The 16,630-nt window shown below is 45.4% G+C and overlaps 1 protein-coding gene across 3 annotated transcripts in view; it reads right to left on the bottom strand.

The window, feature by feature from the left end:
• The window catches only part of MORC2 (MORC family CW-type zinc finger 2), a 53,283-nt gene extending 37,277 nt beyond the window's left edge, over window positions 1-16,006 (bottom strand). Inside the window, exons 1-5 of one of the 3 annotated variants that reach the window (XM_064466705.1) lie at window positions 15,661-15,681; window positions 15,206-15,351; window positions 10,356-10,409; window positions 8,822-8,856; window positions 6,167-6,235 (exon numbers count right to left, since the gene is read on the bottom strand). In XM_064466705.1, coding sequence (XP_064322775.1) covers window positions 6,167-6,182 — 16 coding nt within the window. In that variant the 5' untranslated portion in view covers window positions 6,183-6,235; window positions 8,822-8,856; window positions 10,356-10,409; window positions 15,206-15,351; window positions 15,661-15,681. Of the gene's footprint in view, window positions 1-5,439; window positions 5,462-6,166; window positions 6,236-8,821; window positions 8,857-10,355; window positions 10,410-15,205; window positions 15,352-15,660 lie in introns of those variants that run through there. The other 2 variants (XM_064466704.1, XM_064466706.1) reach the window with 2 other exon arrangements.
• Between the last annotated feature and the right edge of the window lie 624 nt (window positions 16,007-16,630).

The raw sequence follows: 16,630 nt of genomic DNA, 5'->3' as shown, positions 1-16,630 counted from the left end.
AATTTTTGCAGCAGATTGCTGGACTACTGACAGGACAGCTGTGGGTGAAAAGGCAGTACTAGCAAGTACTGCAGCAATAAATAGAGTATTTTATTAGCACCGGAAAAATTGAAAGGATGTGATGGCTTTACAGCTGACAGGGTCTGTCATTTTTAGTTCAAGCCTTTCTATTGTTCAAGAGATAAAGCCTTTTAACATCATCTATAGGACAGAACAATTCCTGTCCCTTCCCCCAAGAGATAGCAATCATTTCACCACAAAGTTTACTGGGAGAAATGAAATGCAATTCCAGAGACAAGGAACACGAAGTACCTTAACAGGAAGGCTAACAACAATTACAGCCCCCAAATGCGTACACAAGCTGTGAGGAAGAATGGGACTGCTCACCACACCAGCCAGCTACACAGAGGCTGAGCTCATGGACAAGCTGGATTTAAGCTTACGGGAGACTTACCCAGGTCCACTAATACTGACAGCGAGTTTTTACAGTAAGATGTTTAGTACTAACACCATTGGTCTAACACGAAATCACTGAGCTGGGTGTCAGAATGCCATTTTCCATTGAAATGACGTTCAGATTTAAAGCCATAAATTACAAGGCAAAAATACAGGAGAACAGCTGTGCAAGCACATCACTGCCTCCATTCAGTAAGTTCATAATGGAGGTCCACAACTATTTCAAAACCAACTTTTGACTGGATGAGAGTACCTATTCCTTTCCTTCAGCCTGCTATAGTATTTTCTAGCCAAAGAAAACATTAGATCATCTCATATTTGAGATCTGGGTAAGGATATTGATGATGATGATGATGATAGTAGTAGTAGTAGTAGTATAATTCCTGTATTAGTTTTAAAGCCTGGTTAGAAAAGGGGATAGGGGATGTTTTAAGAAGAGAAGGCTACTGGAACCCTTTTGCTATATGAAAAGTTGTATCAACAACTGTTTTTAAGAAAACTTTACGAAGCCTAAAAAGGGTAAAGAGTAATTGTCCAAAGCATTTCCTCTCTCAGAAAAGGTGACCATACGGTTTATTACTTAATGCTGGATGTTGAAAACCACCCTATAAAGAACCTTCTTTCTGGGCAGAGGGACAAAGATGATGCTGAGCAGAGGGGGACTATGCGGGAGAAAGGGAGCATCTCTCTCTGCTCCAGGATTGCTGCCTTTGGGAAAGATTTAATCTTTACCTCCTCCCAAGAATCAAGGTACACATTTTTTTCCCAGCTTTTTTGGGTTAAAGCTCTGAAGGGAGTTTCACTTAAGGCTATTTTAGTCACACTGTTTTCATTTTGTCGTGTCTCAGAGTTACTTGATTGAAAAAAAACCAAAAACCACAAAGTCCCTGGCAACAAAAAAAAGGGGGGCGATGTGATCTATGCCAAAAAGACAAGAGAAAAAACCTGAAGGAATTCACTCAGGATAGCAGATTGATCTTCAGAGCCCAAGAAAAGGAATCAAGGGCACAGATAAAAAGTTTCCTGATAAGAAACATCAGACTCCTGGGATGAAGAACTGCAGGACAAAGCTGTTTAGTTCCTGACTGTTGGTCTTCCAGGACAGCAACAGAGTATCCTCCTGTAACAGGCTGTTACAGCACATGCACTAGCTGACACACAACACACCACCAACAGCAGCTGCCTGCTCCCCTGCTATGGGTCACAAGGCAGCCACTGAAGTCAGACCTGGCTTCACCCTTTGAGGAGAGTCCTCTCATATTTCCAAGTTCTCCATTTGAGAATACACTAAAGAAGGTCATGATCTGAGCACAGAAAAATATCCTTCCTGCCTTCTCCATAAATTAATCTGCTATATTCGCATAAGTACTTGCAATGGACTAAACAGCATCCTCAAAAAATACCCCAGAGCCAAAGTATCTAATTTACTACCTGGGGGAAATCAGCCTAAACCCAGATTACTTCCAGTCGAGCTTTCCCTGGGACAGGGGAACAGGGGAGAAGCTCTGAGGTCTTCCATCATCATAGCAAACACAAGACACCCAGCCACCTGCGGGAAATGGCTGAACACGGCGAGTGATTGGCAAATCAGTTTGATACATGTTCCTGTGATTTAAACAATCTGTTAACTTGAGAGGAAACATCAACGTGCTACAAGGTTAAAAAGATATTTTCCCCTCAGAAATATGCAGAGCACTCCCCTGAGAGAGGTCCCCTAAGTGTCAGTACCTACACACAAAAGAGTGTACACACACTTTAAAATAAGTGCTAGAATCTCAGTTACATTTAAATATAGTTCCTCACCATTGTGAGCCTTGGATAAGCAGTATTTTAAAAATACAAGATCTAATAAAGTAACTGAGACTTAGTTAACTGCATCCAGTAAAACAAAAGCTCTTTTGAGCTTCCAAACTTAAAAAAAAATTCAGTTTCAAGGAGCAAGAAGTGATATATTTACTTCAATCCCTGGGAAAGCAATCGAACAAGTCCTCTTTTAAAAAGTATTACAAGACAAATGAAGCAGGTGATTGGGAAGCATGGATTTACCAAAGACAAGTCACACCTGACTGACCTGGTCACCTTCTACAAGAAGGCAGCACTTTCTGTCCACACTGGGAGAGCCCTGGATGTTGTTTAGTGGGCTTCCGTGAAGCATTGGGTACTGTTTCCCACAGCCTTCTCCTGGACAAAGTGGGAAGACACAGGCTGGGTGGATGATACGCAGGATGGGTAGCGAACTGGCTCACAGGTCGTGCTCAGAGGGTGATCATCAAAATGGTTTTTACTCCATCTGGCAGCCTGTCACAAGTGGGGTCCACCAAGAACCGATGCTGTGCCCCACGCTGTTCAACATCTTCATAAGAGATCTGGATGATGGGATCAAAAGCACCCTCACCAAGTTTGCTGAGCTGGACACATCAGAAAGAAGAGCCACCTTAGAGGGAGAGGCCTGGACAGGCTGGAGGAGAGGGCAAGCAAGAACTATATGAAGTTCAAGGGAAGGGCAAGGTCTTGCACCTGGGATGAAATAACTATAGAGCCCAGTACAGGCTGGGATCATTATGGCTGGGGAGCAGCCTTGCTGAAAGTGACCTGGTGGACAAGCTGAACACAAGTCAGTAGTGTGCCGCTGCATTCACAGGAGCATTACTACAGAGACAGAGATGTGATCATCCCACTCTACTCAGTGCTTGTCAGGCCACACCTGGAGTACTGTGTCCGGTTCTGGTCTCCTCAATTCAAGAAAGAGACAGACAGACTGGACAGGGTCCAAAGGAGATGACGGTCAAAGGGCTGGAGAATCTGCCCTATAAGGAAAGACTGAAGGAGCTAGGTCTCTTCTTCCTGGAGAAGAGATGGCTTAGGTGGAATTTCATAACAGCATTCTGGCAGCTACAATGAGGATGAAGGCTCTCTCTTCACAAGGAACCACACGGAAAAGACAACAGGCAATGGGTACAAGTTGAACTGGGAGAGGTTTCATCTAAACATAAGAAATAAATTTTTTAGAGTAAGAACAGTCAATCACTGGAACAACTTCCCAAGGGATGTGGTGGAGTCCCCATCACTGGAGGTTTTGAAGACATGACAGGACAGGGTGCTAAATCATCTCATCTAGGCTCCATTTCCCACGAAAGGTAGGACCACATGATCTTTGAGGTCCTGTCCAACCTGGGCTATTCTATGGTTTTATGATTCTAAAATACAAGTTAAAGACTTATTGTCTTCAATCCTTTAAGAATACAATTACAGATCACTTCCTTAACTAGTTGTTATACTTCTTCAACCTATAAGTTGATTCACTGAGTCATTCAAGCTACATTTTGATTCATTAAATTCACGCAGCCCCTTCGGGCCCAAGCAGTAGATAAAATTCTCAAGCCTAAGGATCCTCAGTAGTGATGGGAAATCCCAACCTAAGATGTGTTGCATGATATCTATTGTTTGGTGTTCTGATTGATTCCTTTCTAATTGATGTCCCTTATGAAAAAGCCAAACTTTTGGACCAGTACTATTATCCTAATATCTCCCCGTAGGATGCAATGTATTTTTAGAAAAGATCTGTACTGTGACACCACTGAATCCTCAGATCTTTTGAAAGCTTATGACTCTACAGCGTAAGATGTTTGCAGCTTGAGTACAAACATATTTTCATCTTCGGACCACACAATCCAGTGTGATCATTAAGAGAGCCAAAGCAGCAAGTTCTGAATTAAATTGTAGTAGGAGTCACTTGACAAACACATCTAGCTTTTAGAAATGCTAATCACTTACACCTTCCACTAATTTCAGTTGAGGAGCTGCCATTTGGCTTGACAATCAGAAGCTATCAGACAGAGCATTCAAACAGCTTGCAAATAAGAGATCTTCAGGATGTCTTTAAAACTGGTAGATCCTGCATTACAAGAAACTAAAAGTCAGACCCCTGTAGCCAGGGACAGAAACAGAGAGAGGCCAATGTAGGGAGTTAGAATAATAGACTCTCCCAAGTCACTTTTGTCCATGTTGACAGGCAAACAGTGCAGCAAATGGATTTCTACCTGGCTGCCCTTTGTCAAGTGACTTTCAAATGCATATCAAGCTTACTACCACCATCCAGGAGCTAGACTCTGCATCAAAACAATATGTCTCAGACTACTTAGAATTAAGAAGGGGTTTTTTGAAAGCACTAAACATAGTTGCACACCAATTTTAGGTTCTGAAAATCAATGTCCTGGAAAGGGGTTCTTTAACTTCACAGGCTCTTTAAAATTAAAAAAAAAGAAAAAAGAAAGAAATTCAGACACAGAATGAACCACACTTTGATGCAAGCATCAAGATAGTCAAAGGACATAAATTATATGGTACTTGCTGTATATGATGTATAGTGCTGTGAAATACCACTACAACACACAGTATCTGCCAATCTCCCTTACAGAGTATTTCAGAATACCAAAGTTAGGATAAAATCCTTCAAGATTTAGCAGAAAGATCAGTCAAAAGAAGTAACTTAATAGTTAGCCAATGCTTAAGTCCCACTTTGTCACAAAATCAGCAATCCGGGAGCAACAACAGTGTGCAATCTGCTATTAGACCCTACAGCATTAGAATAGACATTTGTCACCTTCTACTCTCAATCCAGAGACAAACATGTAGTTTTCAAGACATGCAGAAAAGGTTGTATTTCTTCTCCCTGATCCAAAGGCTTGTGAGAAGGCCACAGTTAAGTATCCAAACTTGTTTTATGGATGGGGCTAATTGCTTTCTTCAATTCCACTGATGACAGAAAAGTACTCTCAGAAGGCCTGTTTCACATCCTTATTTGTATTCCAGAGAATACACAGAGGGTATCTACAGTTCAAACTAAATTCCTTCGTGCAGGTCACAAATCTGTGTATCAAATATGTTAATGTATTTTTATAAGCATTACTAAATGGAACTAAATGCTTCATATCACAAAAGGATCTTAAAGTACTAAGGAATCAGAACAAAAATGTTATTTACCCATCTCCCCTGCTTTCTCTAAAACCTTCCAATTTAGCTCAACTTTTCTGCTCAGTAGAGAGCCGATCACAGGAGGATTTACCAGTCTTCAGGACACAAAGAAGGTGGTGTGGGTTGACAGTGCTGTTCACTAATGCTAAAGCAAAGCAAGAAGGCTTTTCTCCTCCTAGATACAACACGGATTCACATCAATCCTTATAATGAGGCAGAAATACATTTGTTACATTCTTTCATACTCCTAAGTTTATATTTTCAAGTACTGATCTCAATCACAATGCCACTGATGAAACAATGGCAAAATGCTTTCAAAGCTAAGCTTTCAACTTCTGCCATGGCACACTTTTCCATTAGAGCTGAGATACACTAACTACTTGGCAGCTTCTAATGAGGGAAAAAGACTTACGCCCATCAAAAGCTTATGCTTTTTCCCCTTTCTGGCTACACCATTCTCCCTCCACCCCAAGGACAACTTTGGTGTGCTGCAAGACCACAGGCCAGGCTGACTCAAACCTATCATGCAGCAGAACAACTTTCTTTTGGCCAGATTAGTCTTCTGCAACTGAAGAGGTGAATAGTTTGATAGGGTGCGAAAGAGACAGTGCAGAGGCAGGAACATGTACCCAGGCATGGAACACACCCCTTTCAACAGAACCAAGCTGTTAATTCAGCTTAAGCCATAACATGAAACCTCAGGTTGAAAATGTATGTGTAATTTCCTGTCACTTACTTGAATCCATTCCCATTCCATCATCCAAAAAACACAGTATGAATCCACCTCGTAGGTCTTCCCATCGCTCTACAAGAGAAGAGTTATTCACTACTCCCACAAGCAAAATTTAGAAGTTCCATTAAATGGAATCAGTGTTCACAACAGAAGTAACATAACAAACAGGACTTTCACAACCCCAGTACGGCTAAGCTGTAAAAGAGAGCACCAAATTTTTGTTACAGAATGACCAAGAACTTCTCCTGCACTTTAAACTGTATGTAAATACATGCTACAACAGTATATTCTAAAAGCAGGTTTCTTAAGCATCCAGTATGAACAGTTACTCACTTTACCTGACCTCAGCTGAAGGCTATTCTAAGTGCTTCCCCAAGTTATTTGTAAAGTTACTACTTTTTGAAAGACGACAAGCAATGGGGCAAAGAACAAACAGTACAATCATAGAATCACAGAACTTAGGTTGGTAAAGACACTTAAGATCATTGAGTCCAACTGTAAACCTAACAATACTAAACCATGTCCCTAAGCACCACATCCACACATTTTTTAAATATGTGTAGATGGTAACTCAATCACTCCCCTGGGCAGTCTGTCCAATGCTCGATAACCCTTTCAGCAAAGAAATTTTTCTCCAGAAAGATCTGGAGAAAGGAGGACTTCCCCTTGGTTGAGGAGGATTGGGTCAGAGATCACCTAGGCAGACTGGATCCTCACAAATCCATGGGCCCTGATGAGATGCACCCATGAGTGCTGAGGGAGCTGGCAGATGTTCTTGCTGAGCCACCCTTCATCGTCTTTGAAAGGTCATGGAGGACAGGAGAGGTGCCTGAGGACTGGAGGAAAGCAAATGTGACCCCAATCTTCAAAAAGGGCAGGAAGGAGGAGCTGGGAAACTATAATCTAGTCAGCCTCACCTCCATCCCTGGAAAGGTGATGGAGCAGTTCATCCTGGAGGTCATCTCCAGGCATGTAGAGAAAAAGAAGGTTATCAGAAGTAGTCAACATGGATTCACCAAGGGAAGATCATGCCTGACCAACCTGATAGCCTTCTGTGATGGTGTGACTGGCTGGGTCGATGAAGGGAGAGCAGTGGATGTTGTCTATCTCAACTTCATTAAGGCATTTGACACTGTCTCCCATAACATCGTCATAGATGAGCTATGGAAGTCTGGGTTGGATGAGAGGACAGTGAGGTGAACAGAGAACTGGCTCAACAACAGAGCTCAGAGGGTTGTGATCAATGGGGCAGAGCCTGGTTGGAGGCCTGTAACTAGTGGTGTTCCCCAGGGGTCTGTGCTGGGGCCAGTCCCATTCAACAAATTCATCAATGACCTGGATGATGGGACAGAGTGTAACCACAGCAAGTTCGCTGATGATACCGAGCTGGGAGGAGCGGCTGATACGCTTGAAGGTTGTGCAGCCACCCAACGAGACCTGGACCCAGGGGAACCTCATGAAATTCAACAAAAGCAAGTGCAAGGTCCTGCCCCTGGGCAGGAACAACCCCCCACACCAGCACAGGCTGGGGGCTGATCTACTGGAAAGCGGCTCTGCTGAGAGGGACCTACCTGGCAGTGCTGGTGGACAAGAAGTTGACCCTGAGCCAGCACCGTGCCCTTGTGGCCAAGAAGGCCAACAGTGTCCTGGGCTGCATTAAAAGGAGTGTGGCCAGCAGGGCGAGGGAGGTTATCCTCCCCCTCTACTCTGCCCTTGCGAGACCACATCTGGAGTGCTGTGTCCAGTTTTGGGCCCCCAGTTTAAGAAGGACATGGAACTGCTCGAGCAAGTCCAGCAGAGAGCTACCAAGATGATCAGGGGACTGGAACATCCCCCTTATGAGGAAAGGCTGAAAGACTTGGGTTTGTTCAGCCTGGAGAAGAGAAGACTGAGGGGGGATTTCATCAATACCTATAAATATCTAAAGGGTAGGTGTCAGGACGATGGGACTGGGCTCTTTTCAGTAGTGCCCAAAGACAGGACAAAGGGCAATGGGCACAAGTTGGAACACAGGAAGTTCCACTTAAGTATGAGGAAAAACTTCTCTACTGTGAGGATGACAGAGCAGTGGAACAGCTGCCCAGAGAGGCTGTGGAGTCTGCTTCCCTGGAGACATTCAAAATGCACCTGGACGTGGTCCTGTGCCCCCTGCTCTAGGTGTACCTGCTCAAGCAGGGGGGTTAGACAAGATCTTCAGAGGTCCCTTCCAACCTCTACCATTCTGTGATTCTGTGAAATTTTTCCTAATATCCAGTCTAAACCTCCCCTGGCACAACTTGAGGCCATTTGCTCTTGTCCTATATCTTGTTACTTGGGAAAAGAAACTTGACACCCACCAAGCCACAACCTTCTTTCAGGTAGTTGTAGAGGGTGATATGGTCTCCCCTCAGCCTCCTTTTCCCCAGACAATCCCAATTCCCTCAGCCACTCCTCATAAGACTTGTTCTCCAGACCCTTCACCAGCTTTGTTGCTCTTCTTTGGACGCAGTCCAGTACCTCAATGTCTTTCTTGTAGTGAGGGGCCCAAAACTGAACACAGTAGTGGGCATAAACACCCTCACTCTTACTCTACCAGGTACAACCCACATTTGCAGCCTAAATCCAAGCTAACTACTGACATAACTGCTGATATGCAAGGAAGCAGCTGGATTGACTTACCAGTATAAATGTCTATTCTTGTGGCATTTGCATCTCTACAAAACAATAAAAACACAATCAGTATCCAAATGTCAAATAGAAATAAAGCTAAAATCCAGGCACATGCAATAATTTCCAAAATGAACTGGCTGCACAGATCAAAGTCCACAAAGGCCCCACAGTCAGCACTAACAGACGAGTTAAAAAGACACATTGTTCTACTTTTTGCCTACTTGCACAAGACACTGCTGCCACACGACTAAACCTAGTTACAGTGAGCATCACCGGCTTTCTAACAGAAGTCATGTGGGGGGAGAATCAAGTAAGCACATACTTCTGAGCTCCCTCCTGTATGAAACAGACAATACCTAAATTTTTTCATCAACCTGCCTATGAAAAGTTTAGTAACTCCACATAGAACTCCATCCAAATACATTCAACGTTGTCGTAGAAAACTGTTATTACAAGATCATTTAAGTAAAGCCCTTCATACACTGTGCATCCCCCTCTATGTTTGAAAAAGCAGCATATACAGCACTATTGCCCTCTTCTCAAACCCAATTTTTTATTTTTTTCATGTAGACAATCACATACCTTTGGTTTGCTGATCAGAAGAACGCAGTTGTAGTGCTGTAATAAAACCCCACTTCCCAAATGCCAAAGTCACTTCGTCTTGTCTTTGTATCTCCAGCAAGTAAAACTACCTCCTTCCCAGAAGGCCAACCCCTCTTTTGTGAGAGGAGGAACCAAGAGGTTGAAGAGAAAACCACCCATTAATGTCGAAGACACCACATTTAACTATGTTGCAGCAGAAGGGAAAACAGCAACAGTATGCACACACATGGCTGACTCGCTACACAGAAATCTTCCAGTTTCAGCTCCTTACATTACGAACAGCATGGTGTAACAATTCATGCTGATACAAAACAATCTCAAAATATTGCCATAACGCCACATCAGAATATTTTGTGAAGCTCAAGAGATAAATATACAAGGCTTGGGATGCAGCTATAGCCTGGATTCCTGAATACAAACATGAGAAGTGTGGCCTAAAACCTGCAATTTCCAAATACCAAGTCTTCTCTCAAGTGTCACCATTGCTTTAACTGTTCTTGCTCTATTTTTCCACATCCTGCTTCTGACTTCATTTTCATCCTATCACCACGCTTAATACTAAGATTCAAGGATTATCTTAAGAGTATCTTAACAGTCCCAGCTCCAGTAATTATTTTACCAATTTCTTTGAACAAAAAGGGAGACTTATTTTTCCCTTAAATCTATCTTGTGTCTTCTAACAATTTCTCTTCCAGTCTGAGTTGTTCTATGATTCATTCAAACTTACCTTTTCAGGAATAATATCTTTTTTTTTTTTAGGGGCGGTAGATGTGGTGGTATAAGAGGACCAAGGGAAACAGTCCTACTAAACTACAGCAAAGTCTTCTATTTTATATTTTTTGTGAAGTCTACTAGAAGTGAAAATTGCTCAAGATCAACAAATAGACAGGCTAATTAAATCTTAATTTACCTTGGGAATTATACAGTCTCAGGTACATACCTGGCATTATCTACAAGTTCAGCAAGGGCACCAAACAAGAACTCATGGGTAGTTCTGCAACGAAACACAGAATCAGGAGGGTTACACTGACACTTAGAGAGACCTTTAAATAAACAAGAATCTGAACCGGATTTTAAACAAATCGAATTGTATGTTTACAATACTAATGTCTGCTGCTGACAGTGGTTTAGAAATGAGCATTTTACTGTCTACCAGAGGCAGACACACAGCAGACAGGCTGCCCTGTGGAGAGTCTGATTCAACAAACTGCTGCTCACAATGGTCTAAAAACATTGCATAGTAAACAGACAAAACAGAGAAAATTATTGACCTAACGATCCAGCCTATGAACCAGTCAACAATTCCTATAAATCCTTAATTATTCACCACATTGACAAGTCTCTTCACAGCAACTAAACATTGCCTATATGTAAAACACAGACAGACGAGGATTATGCATAAGGTTCGTCTCCCCCATTCACGTATTCACTTCACAGAAGTTATTTCTGACAGGAAGAAGCTTCCAGATCCTGAAAGACTTCCAATAGCTGCAACTGCTCCTAATCCGAGAAAGACACTCTTCTGCTACCACTGTACCTCACCACCTTCCAAACTCAACGCAAAAATCATCTAGCCAGGCGCCACTTCAGCACAATCTCAAAAGCCGCGTTCAGTTTCCAGCCTCTTAACTGCCACCTTTTATAAGCAGCACCCATTTGAAAGCCATTATTTATGTGCCTCAACCTTGAAAGAAGATACATGGTAAGAAAACCTTAAAGAGCTAATAAAATCATTACAATACATTGCCTGCCAACATTAATGTAATATCTCCACTGAACGCCCAACCTGGTGACCCATCTTCAAAATCTAACAGTTATTTCAAATGTTGATGAGGCGTGTCATCCTCAATATTAACAGCAGCTACAGGACCTGGGCAAACTGTTGCTGGAATTCGTTGCTCCTCTAGGATGCCTGATGAAGAGACTGAGACCTCAGAAACTGTTTTATCAGCATGTTTCAGTTTGCATGAAACCTCTTCACATATAACGTGCTTTCACTACTACACAAAAAGGCCAACAGGTGACCAAGCAGAAAGTGATATTATTCATATTTTCAGCTTTCATTGAACAGATACATAGGTACTTCCCACACATAGAACATATAGCTGTCAGTAACACTGATAATCACAAAATGAACTCTCATATCCATCTTCAACGTCATGACACCTAACTCATCAACGCAGCTCCAATCAGAAGTAAAACTCATCAGCTTTCAAAGTTATCACAAGCACCATGAGAATGGAGACTTCCACTTCTGTAAGCTCTGCATGTTGCACATGCAGAGACAAGAGACAGAAGGGATTGGTGTTTTGAAGACCAGCTTCCCAATCAGAAAGCTTCCACAGAAGCTCAAACTTGGTATTCTTCCCTTAGAGCAGGATTTCCTGTGCACAGATTTCAAGTGCACCCTGGAGTTTACAAGCACCTATTCAGCTCCACAAATCAACATCCCAGAAAAGTTTAGTTAGGAAGTAACCCATGTCAGGAAAAATTCATAAGCAAATAGATGCTTCAGCACTAGTAACTATGCTTTGTTAGCAGATTTTACTCTACAGTTTAAAGAACACTTCAAACTAAGGAAAAGATGCAAATAAGATACGAATAGGGATTTCCAAAGAAAGATATTGGAACAAAGTATCTGAAAATGTAGCTGTGGATGATAAGAAAAGAGGCAAGAGAAAACGTGATTTCCACATAGCCTGACACCATACTCAACTCAAACATCTACCAAAACCAGAACCTCTTGTGCTGACACAGGCAAAGTGAACCCTTGCTACAAGTGAAATCCACTCCAGCTACTTATCACTAACAAAAATTTATATACACTATAAATATCTTCTATTCAGTATATTAATCTCAACACTTATATTTACCTTGTCAATATCTAATTAAAGACACATGAAGTGCTTTGGCCTGATTCAATCAACTCAGCTTTAAAAAAACCCATGGTCTTGCCTTACAGTCAAAAGTGCCTGAAATATTTAACATCCACCACTGTCAACTGGTGACAATCTTCCTGCACCTCCCAAAAAAAGCTTGGGATTATTTTACTTGCAACATAAGTTCAAAAAACATGTTGGCAAAATGGAGTCTATCAGAGCTTGCACATAACCTGAAAGCCTGAGCTAGATGGGCATCATCAGAGGCCATAGTAACCTCCAGCAGTCAGAGCACTTGAAATACAACTATTATTGGTCATACAACTGATGAAATGAGACATGGAAGGGGGCAAAGCATTATCAAAAATCTAGTCTCAGCAACAACTCATCTTGGTGGAAGCAGACCAGCTTGGACCTTCCTACAACTTCCAACTTTCATTCAAGACAGCTCCATGCAGGAGCACAGGCTTGACAAGGAACAGAACAGGGAAGTCCAATGCTGCCCATTCAGAGAACTCTGGGTTACAAAAGGTCAAGTCAGATGACTCTGTAGAACATGACTGATTTCAAACACCTCTAAAAACAATCATTTGGAGCATCATCCCAAGGAAAGAAAAGCTCATTTTGTGAGTTTTTAGAAGATCACCCCTGTCTGAACCCAGTTGGACTCCTGATCCTGCATAGTCAGACAAATACCTAATTACTAATAAAAGATGTAAGATTTCATTGTTGTTCTGAAGGGAGAATGTTTAAGTTTGTCTTCTGCATCAGGCACAGGAGCTATCCTCACAATACTGCACTCCATTCAGGCCAGAAAAGAAAACACGCACAAGGAGAAGTGGTAGAGCTTGGCAGGGGTGGGGTGGTGGTCTATTATTACCAGAATTCCTCAAGTCCACCATTCAGCCATTTTGAAGTCTTTCTATCTGAGTGACCTTCTGCCGCTCCAGCTGTATTCAACAGGACAATTCTAGTTACAGAAAAAAAGCTCAAGTTCAATCACAAGCTAAATCCTACTGTTAGAAGACAATTTCAACTGTTCAACTTTTAACAAATTCCTTCGATTTTGCATTACAAATATTCAAAATATGCAAAAACAAGTTGGTTGGGCTCAGCTGCATTTTTGTTATCATCTGAATGAATGGCTTTGGAAGTATCTTAAACTAGCAGCATTTAATTTTGAAGGAAAACCAACATGAAGGCAAGCAGGTGGCTCTGGGAACCCATAAAAACAATGCATAGGTAATTTTCACATTGTCCTGATTTCAGCTGGGATAGAGTTAATCTTCTTCCTAGTAGCTGGTACAGTGTCTGTTTTGGATTTAGTATGAGAACAATGTTGATAACACACTCATGTTTTAGTTGTTGCTAAGTAGCGCTTACACTAGTCAAGGACTTTTCAGCTTCTCACTGTCTACCGACTGAGAAAGCTGGAGATGCGCAAGAAGCTGGGAGCGGGCACAGTCAGGACAGCTCCATTATCAAAGACCCTGTGCTCTTCTTGTGTTGGTTTGGGGGTTGGGGTTTTTTTGGGTGGGGTTCCTCATTTTTTTATTGGGGAGAGGGAATTTTTTATTTGTCATGGGGTGGTTTGGGGGGGCTTTCTGCTTTTAAAACTGACTTCCATTATCTCCATTCCCTTTCTTAGGGAAGTAGTTGGCTTATGCACTGATCCCCATAATCTCATCTTCACTCACGACAGACAAAAAGCCCTGGCTTTGGCGTATTCATAGACATTAACTTCCAGCTCCTCCTAACAATTCTGTAATTGCAGACATGTAGCACATCAGTAGTAGACCAACAGCATAAGCCAAACAGAAAGTATGGTAGCAACATGAAGTAGCTTTAATATTTAATACTTCAGGGCAGCAACAACACATCAGCCTTTTCCCCAGCACAGACATTATCTTCTTATGAAGATGGCCAGAGTTCTGGTGTTCTGCAGGCAAACATAAGCTGCTGACAGAGCTCAACCATATGATCTTCTAATCCATAGAAATGTTTGTTTTCTGCAACTGGACATGAGAATTTCACAAATCTGTAATGGCACCAGGAACATGACTCGGCATTGTCCACCATCTTCAGGCACCAGACTGTTCAGTCCACATGCAACTACTACCAGCCAAGCCACAGAGCACAGCCACAGGATACACAACCAAGGGTAACACTGGACTGTTACGAGGTTTCTTCTGTGCAAAACCCATTACTTTCCTGATCCTGCAAAGAAATGGATCATAATGCTCTTAGCGTACATGAGAGTCATCTTAGCTGCTCTTGCAGACATATCTTCTGTTGCCAACAAAACCAGTGAGATCTACTTCGAAATAAAGTTGCCCGTATTTCTGTGCATCAAACGTCTTTAGATTGCTGCAGAACACTGCCGTCCTTCACACATTGAAAAGGAAAAGCAAAAAGATAAGCCTGCACTTTATTTCTTCTTCTGTTGATGGTAACAGCAAGAATCAACTCTTCCACAAAACGTTAGAAGACAATCTGATGCCAGAGCCCAGCTGATCAAAATGAAGAAATGCCAAGTGTGGTTCCTGTTGTTCTTCCACAGCATTTTGGCCAGAACAGGCTGTTTCTTCAAACTCTTCTATATGTGGCACTACCAGCCTTATGCACAATACACAGGTCTCAGATGGGTGCTTAACCCTGCTAAGCACCATTTCCTTGTGCCACTTCCCATTTTCTACGCGTGAACTCGGAAGTAACCATCTTAAAGAACTCTGTTTCTTCTCAAGAGATTTCATTTTGGGGGATTGATCAGTGGCACACAAAAGCCACAACAGGTTCAAAGAGCTGATCAGAAGAATGTAATATTCCTGCTTGAAATATACCTACACAAAATACTCCGGCACAAATGAAACAAGATGTTGTGGAGGGACCACAGCCGCTATGGCCAGCGCACCTGCTTCTCCAGAGAGGTTGTGGCCGTAAGTGTACGGCTGCCGTCGAGGCTGCACCTGCCTCTTCCCGTGAGCGCCCCCAGAGGCCCGTCCTCTCCACGCACCGTTATTCTCTGTCAGCCGCAGGCCAGCCCGCAGCACGACAGCCCTGCCCGGCGACCGGAGCCGAGAGCAGCGCACCGAGCGCCTGTGAGGTGCGGCGGGCCGGCGGCGCTGGGGCGGCGGGGGGGCGGCTCTGCCCCATCGGGCCGGCGCGGCCCCGGCCGGGCGCCACCGTACTCACTTGTCGCCCCAGGCGCCGCGACCCTGGGGGGTGGGGGAGGGGGGGCGGCGGGGCGGCCGGTGCCGCGGGCACACGGGGGGCGGCCCCGGGGCGGGGGGGAGGGGAAGGGGGGAGGCGCGGGGCCGCGACACTGCCCCGCCACAGCCCTGCCCGGCGGCGCGGCCCGGTACTCACGAGTTCGTGTGCAGGTACTCGAAGGTGAGCTGGGCCCTGTTCAGGCTGCTGTAATTAGCCAAGGCCATGGCGGCGGCGGCGGCGGCTGGGCCCGGGCACCGCTCCGCGTGCGCCGGCGGCCCCGCGCGCCTCGAGGCCTCCCCACCCGCCGCCGGTCACTGCCCTCACCGGGAGGCCAGGGCCGCGCGCGGGGCCCCCGCCAGGCCACGGCCGATGGCTGCTCCCGCCCGGCGCCCACACCCGCCCAACCGGCCCCGCTTTGTCTCCGCCGCGATCGCGGCCCGCGCCGCCGCCGCCGCCACCACCACCGCCGCCGCCGCCGCCGCCCGCAGCCGCCCCCGCCCGGCGGGGCGGGGCCGAAACCGCTCGCAGTCCATTGGGCAGGCCGCGGCACGTGACAGGAGAGCCATGGCGCGGGCCGCTGCGGCTTCTCTGCGGCCGCGTGACAGGCGCGCTCGGCCGGCGAGAGGCGGGTGGGAGCGGGTGAGTGCGGTACGCGCGGGCGCGCGCCACACCCCAGTGCGCGGAGGCCCCACCGCCACCGCCCACGAGTTTCCCCCCTGGCCCCTCCTCCCTTCCTTCTCCCCGCTCCCTCCCCCGGATCTCCGCCCCGCCGGGAGCCCAGCGCCTCAGCGCCGCCGCAGCGGGAGGGGGAGCGGGAGCGGCCGCCGCGGCCTTCCCTGGGGCGGGCGAGAGGGGAGGGCTGCGCCGGGAAGGCCTATCCAGTAGCGGGAGCAGCGTCCGGCCCGCGCGTCCTGAGGAAACCCCGCCGGAACGGTGGGTCCCGACCGCCGCAAGGACCGGCGGGGAGTGGGGGGGGGGGAAGCGAGGCCTAGCCCGGCGCCTCTCGGGCGGGGGAGGCGGCTGCGGCCAGCGGGGCTCGGCGGGTCCAGCTGACGGTAAATCGCCGGGGCGGAGCGGGAGAAGCCTTCCCGTTCCCCGGAGTCGTGGCGGCGACAGCGGCTCTGGG

The sequence above is a fragment of the Phalacrocorax carbo genome, chromosome 15 (genome assembly GCF_963921805.1).
Source record: "Phalacrocorax carbo chromosome 15, bPhaCar2.1, whole genome shotgun sequence".
NCBI classification, from domain to species: Eukaryota; Metazoa; Chordata; class Aves; order Suliformes; family Phalacrocoracidae; genus Phalacrocorax; species Phalacrocorax carbo.
Note: the sequence above shows the minus strand (reverse complement) of the source record. Positions and strands in the feature narration are given on the sequence as shown.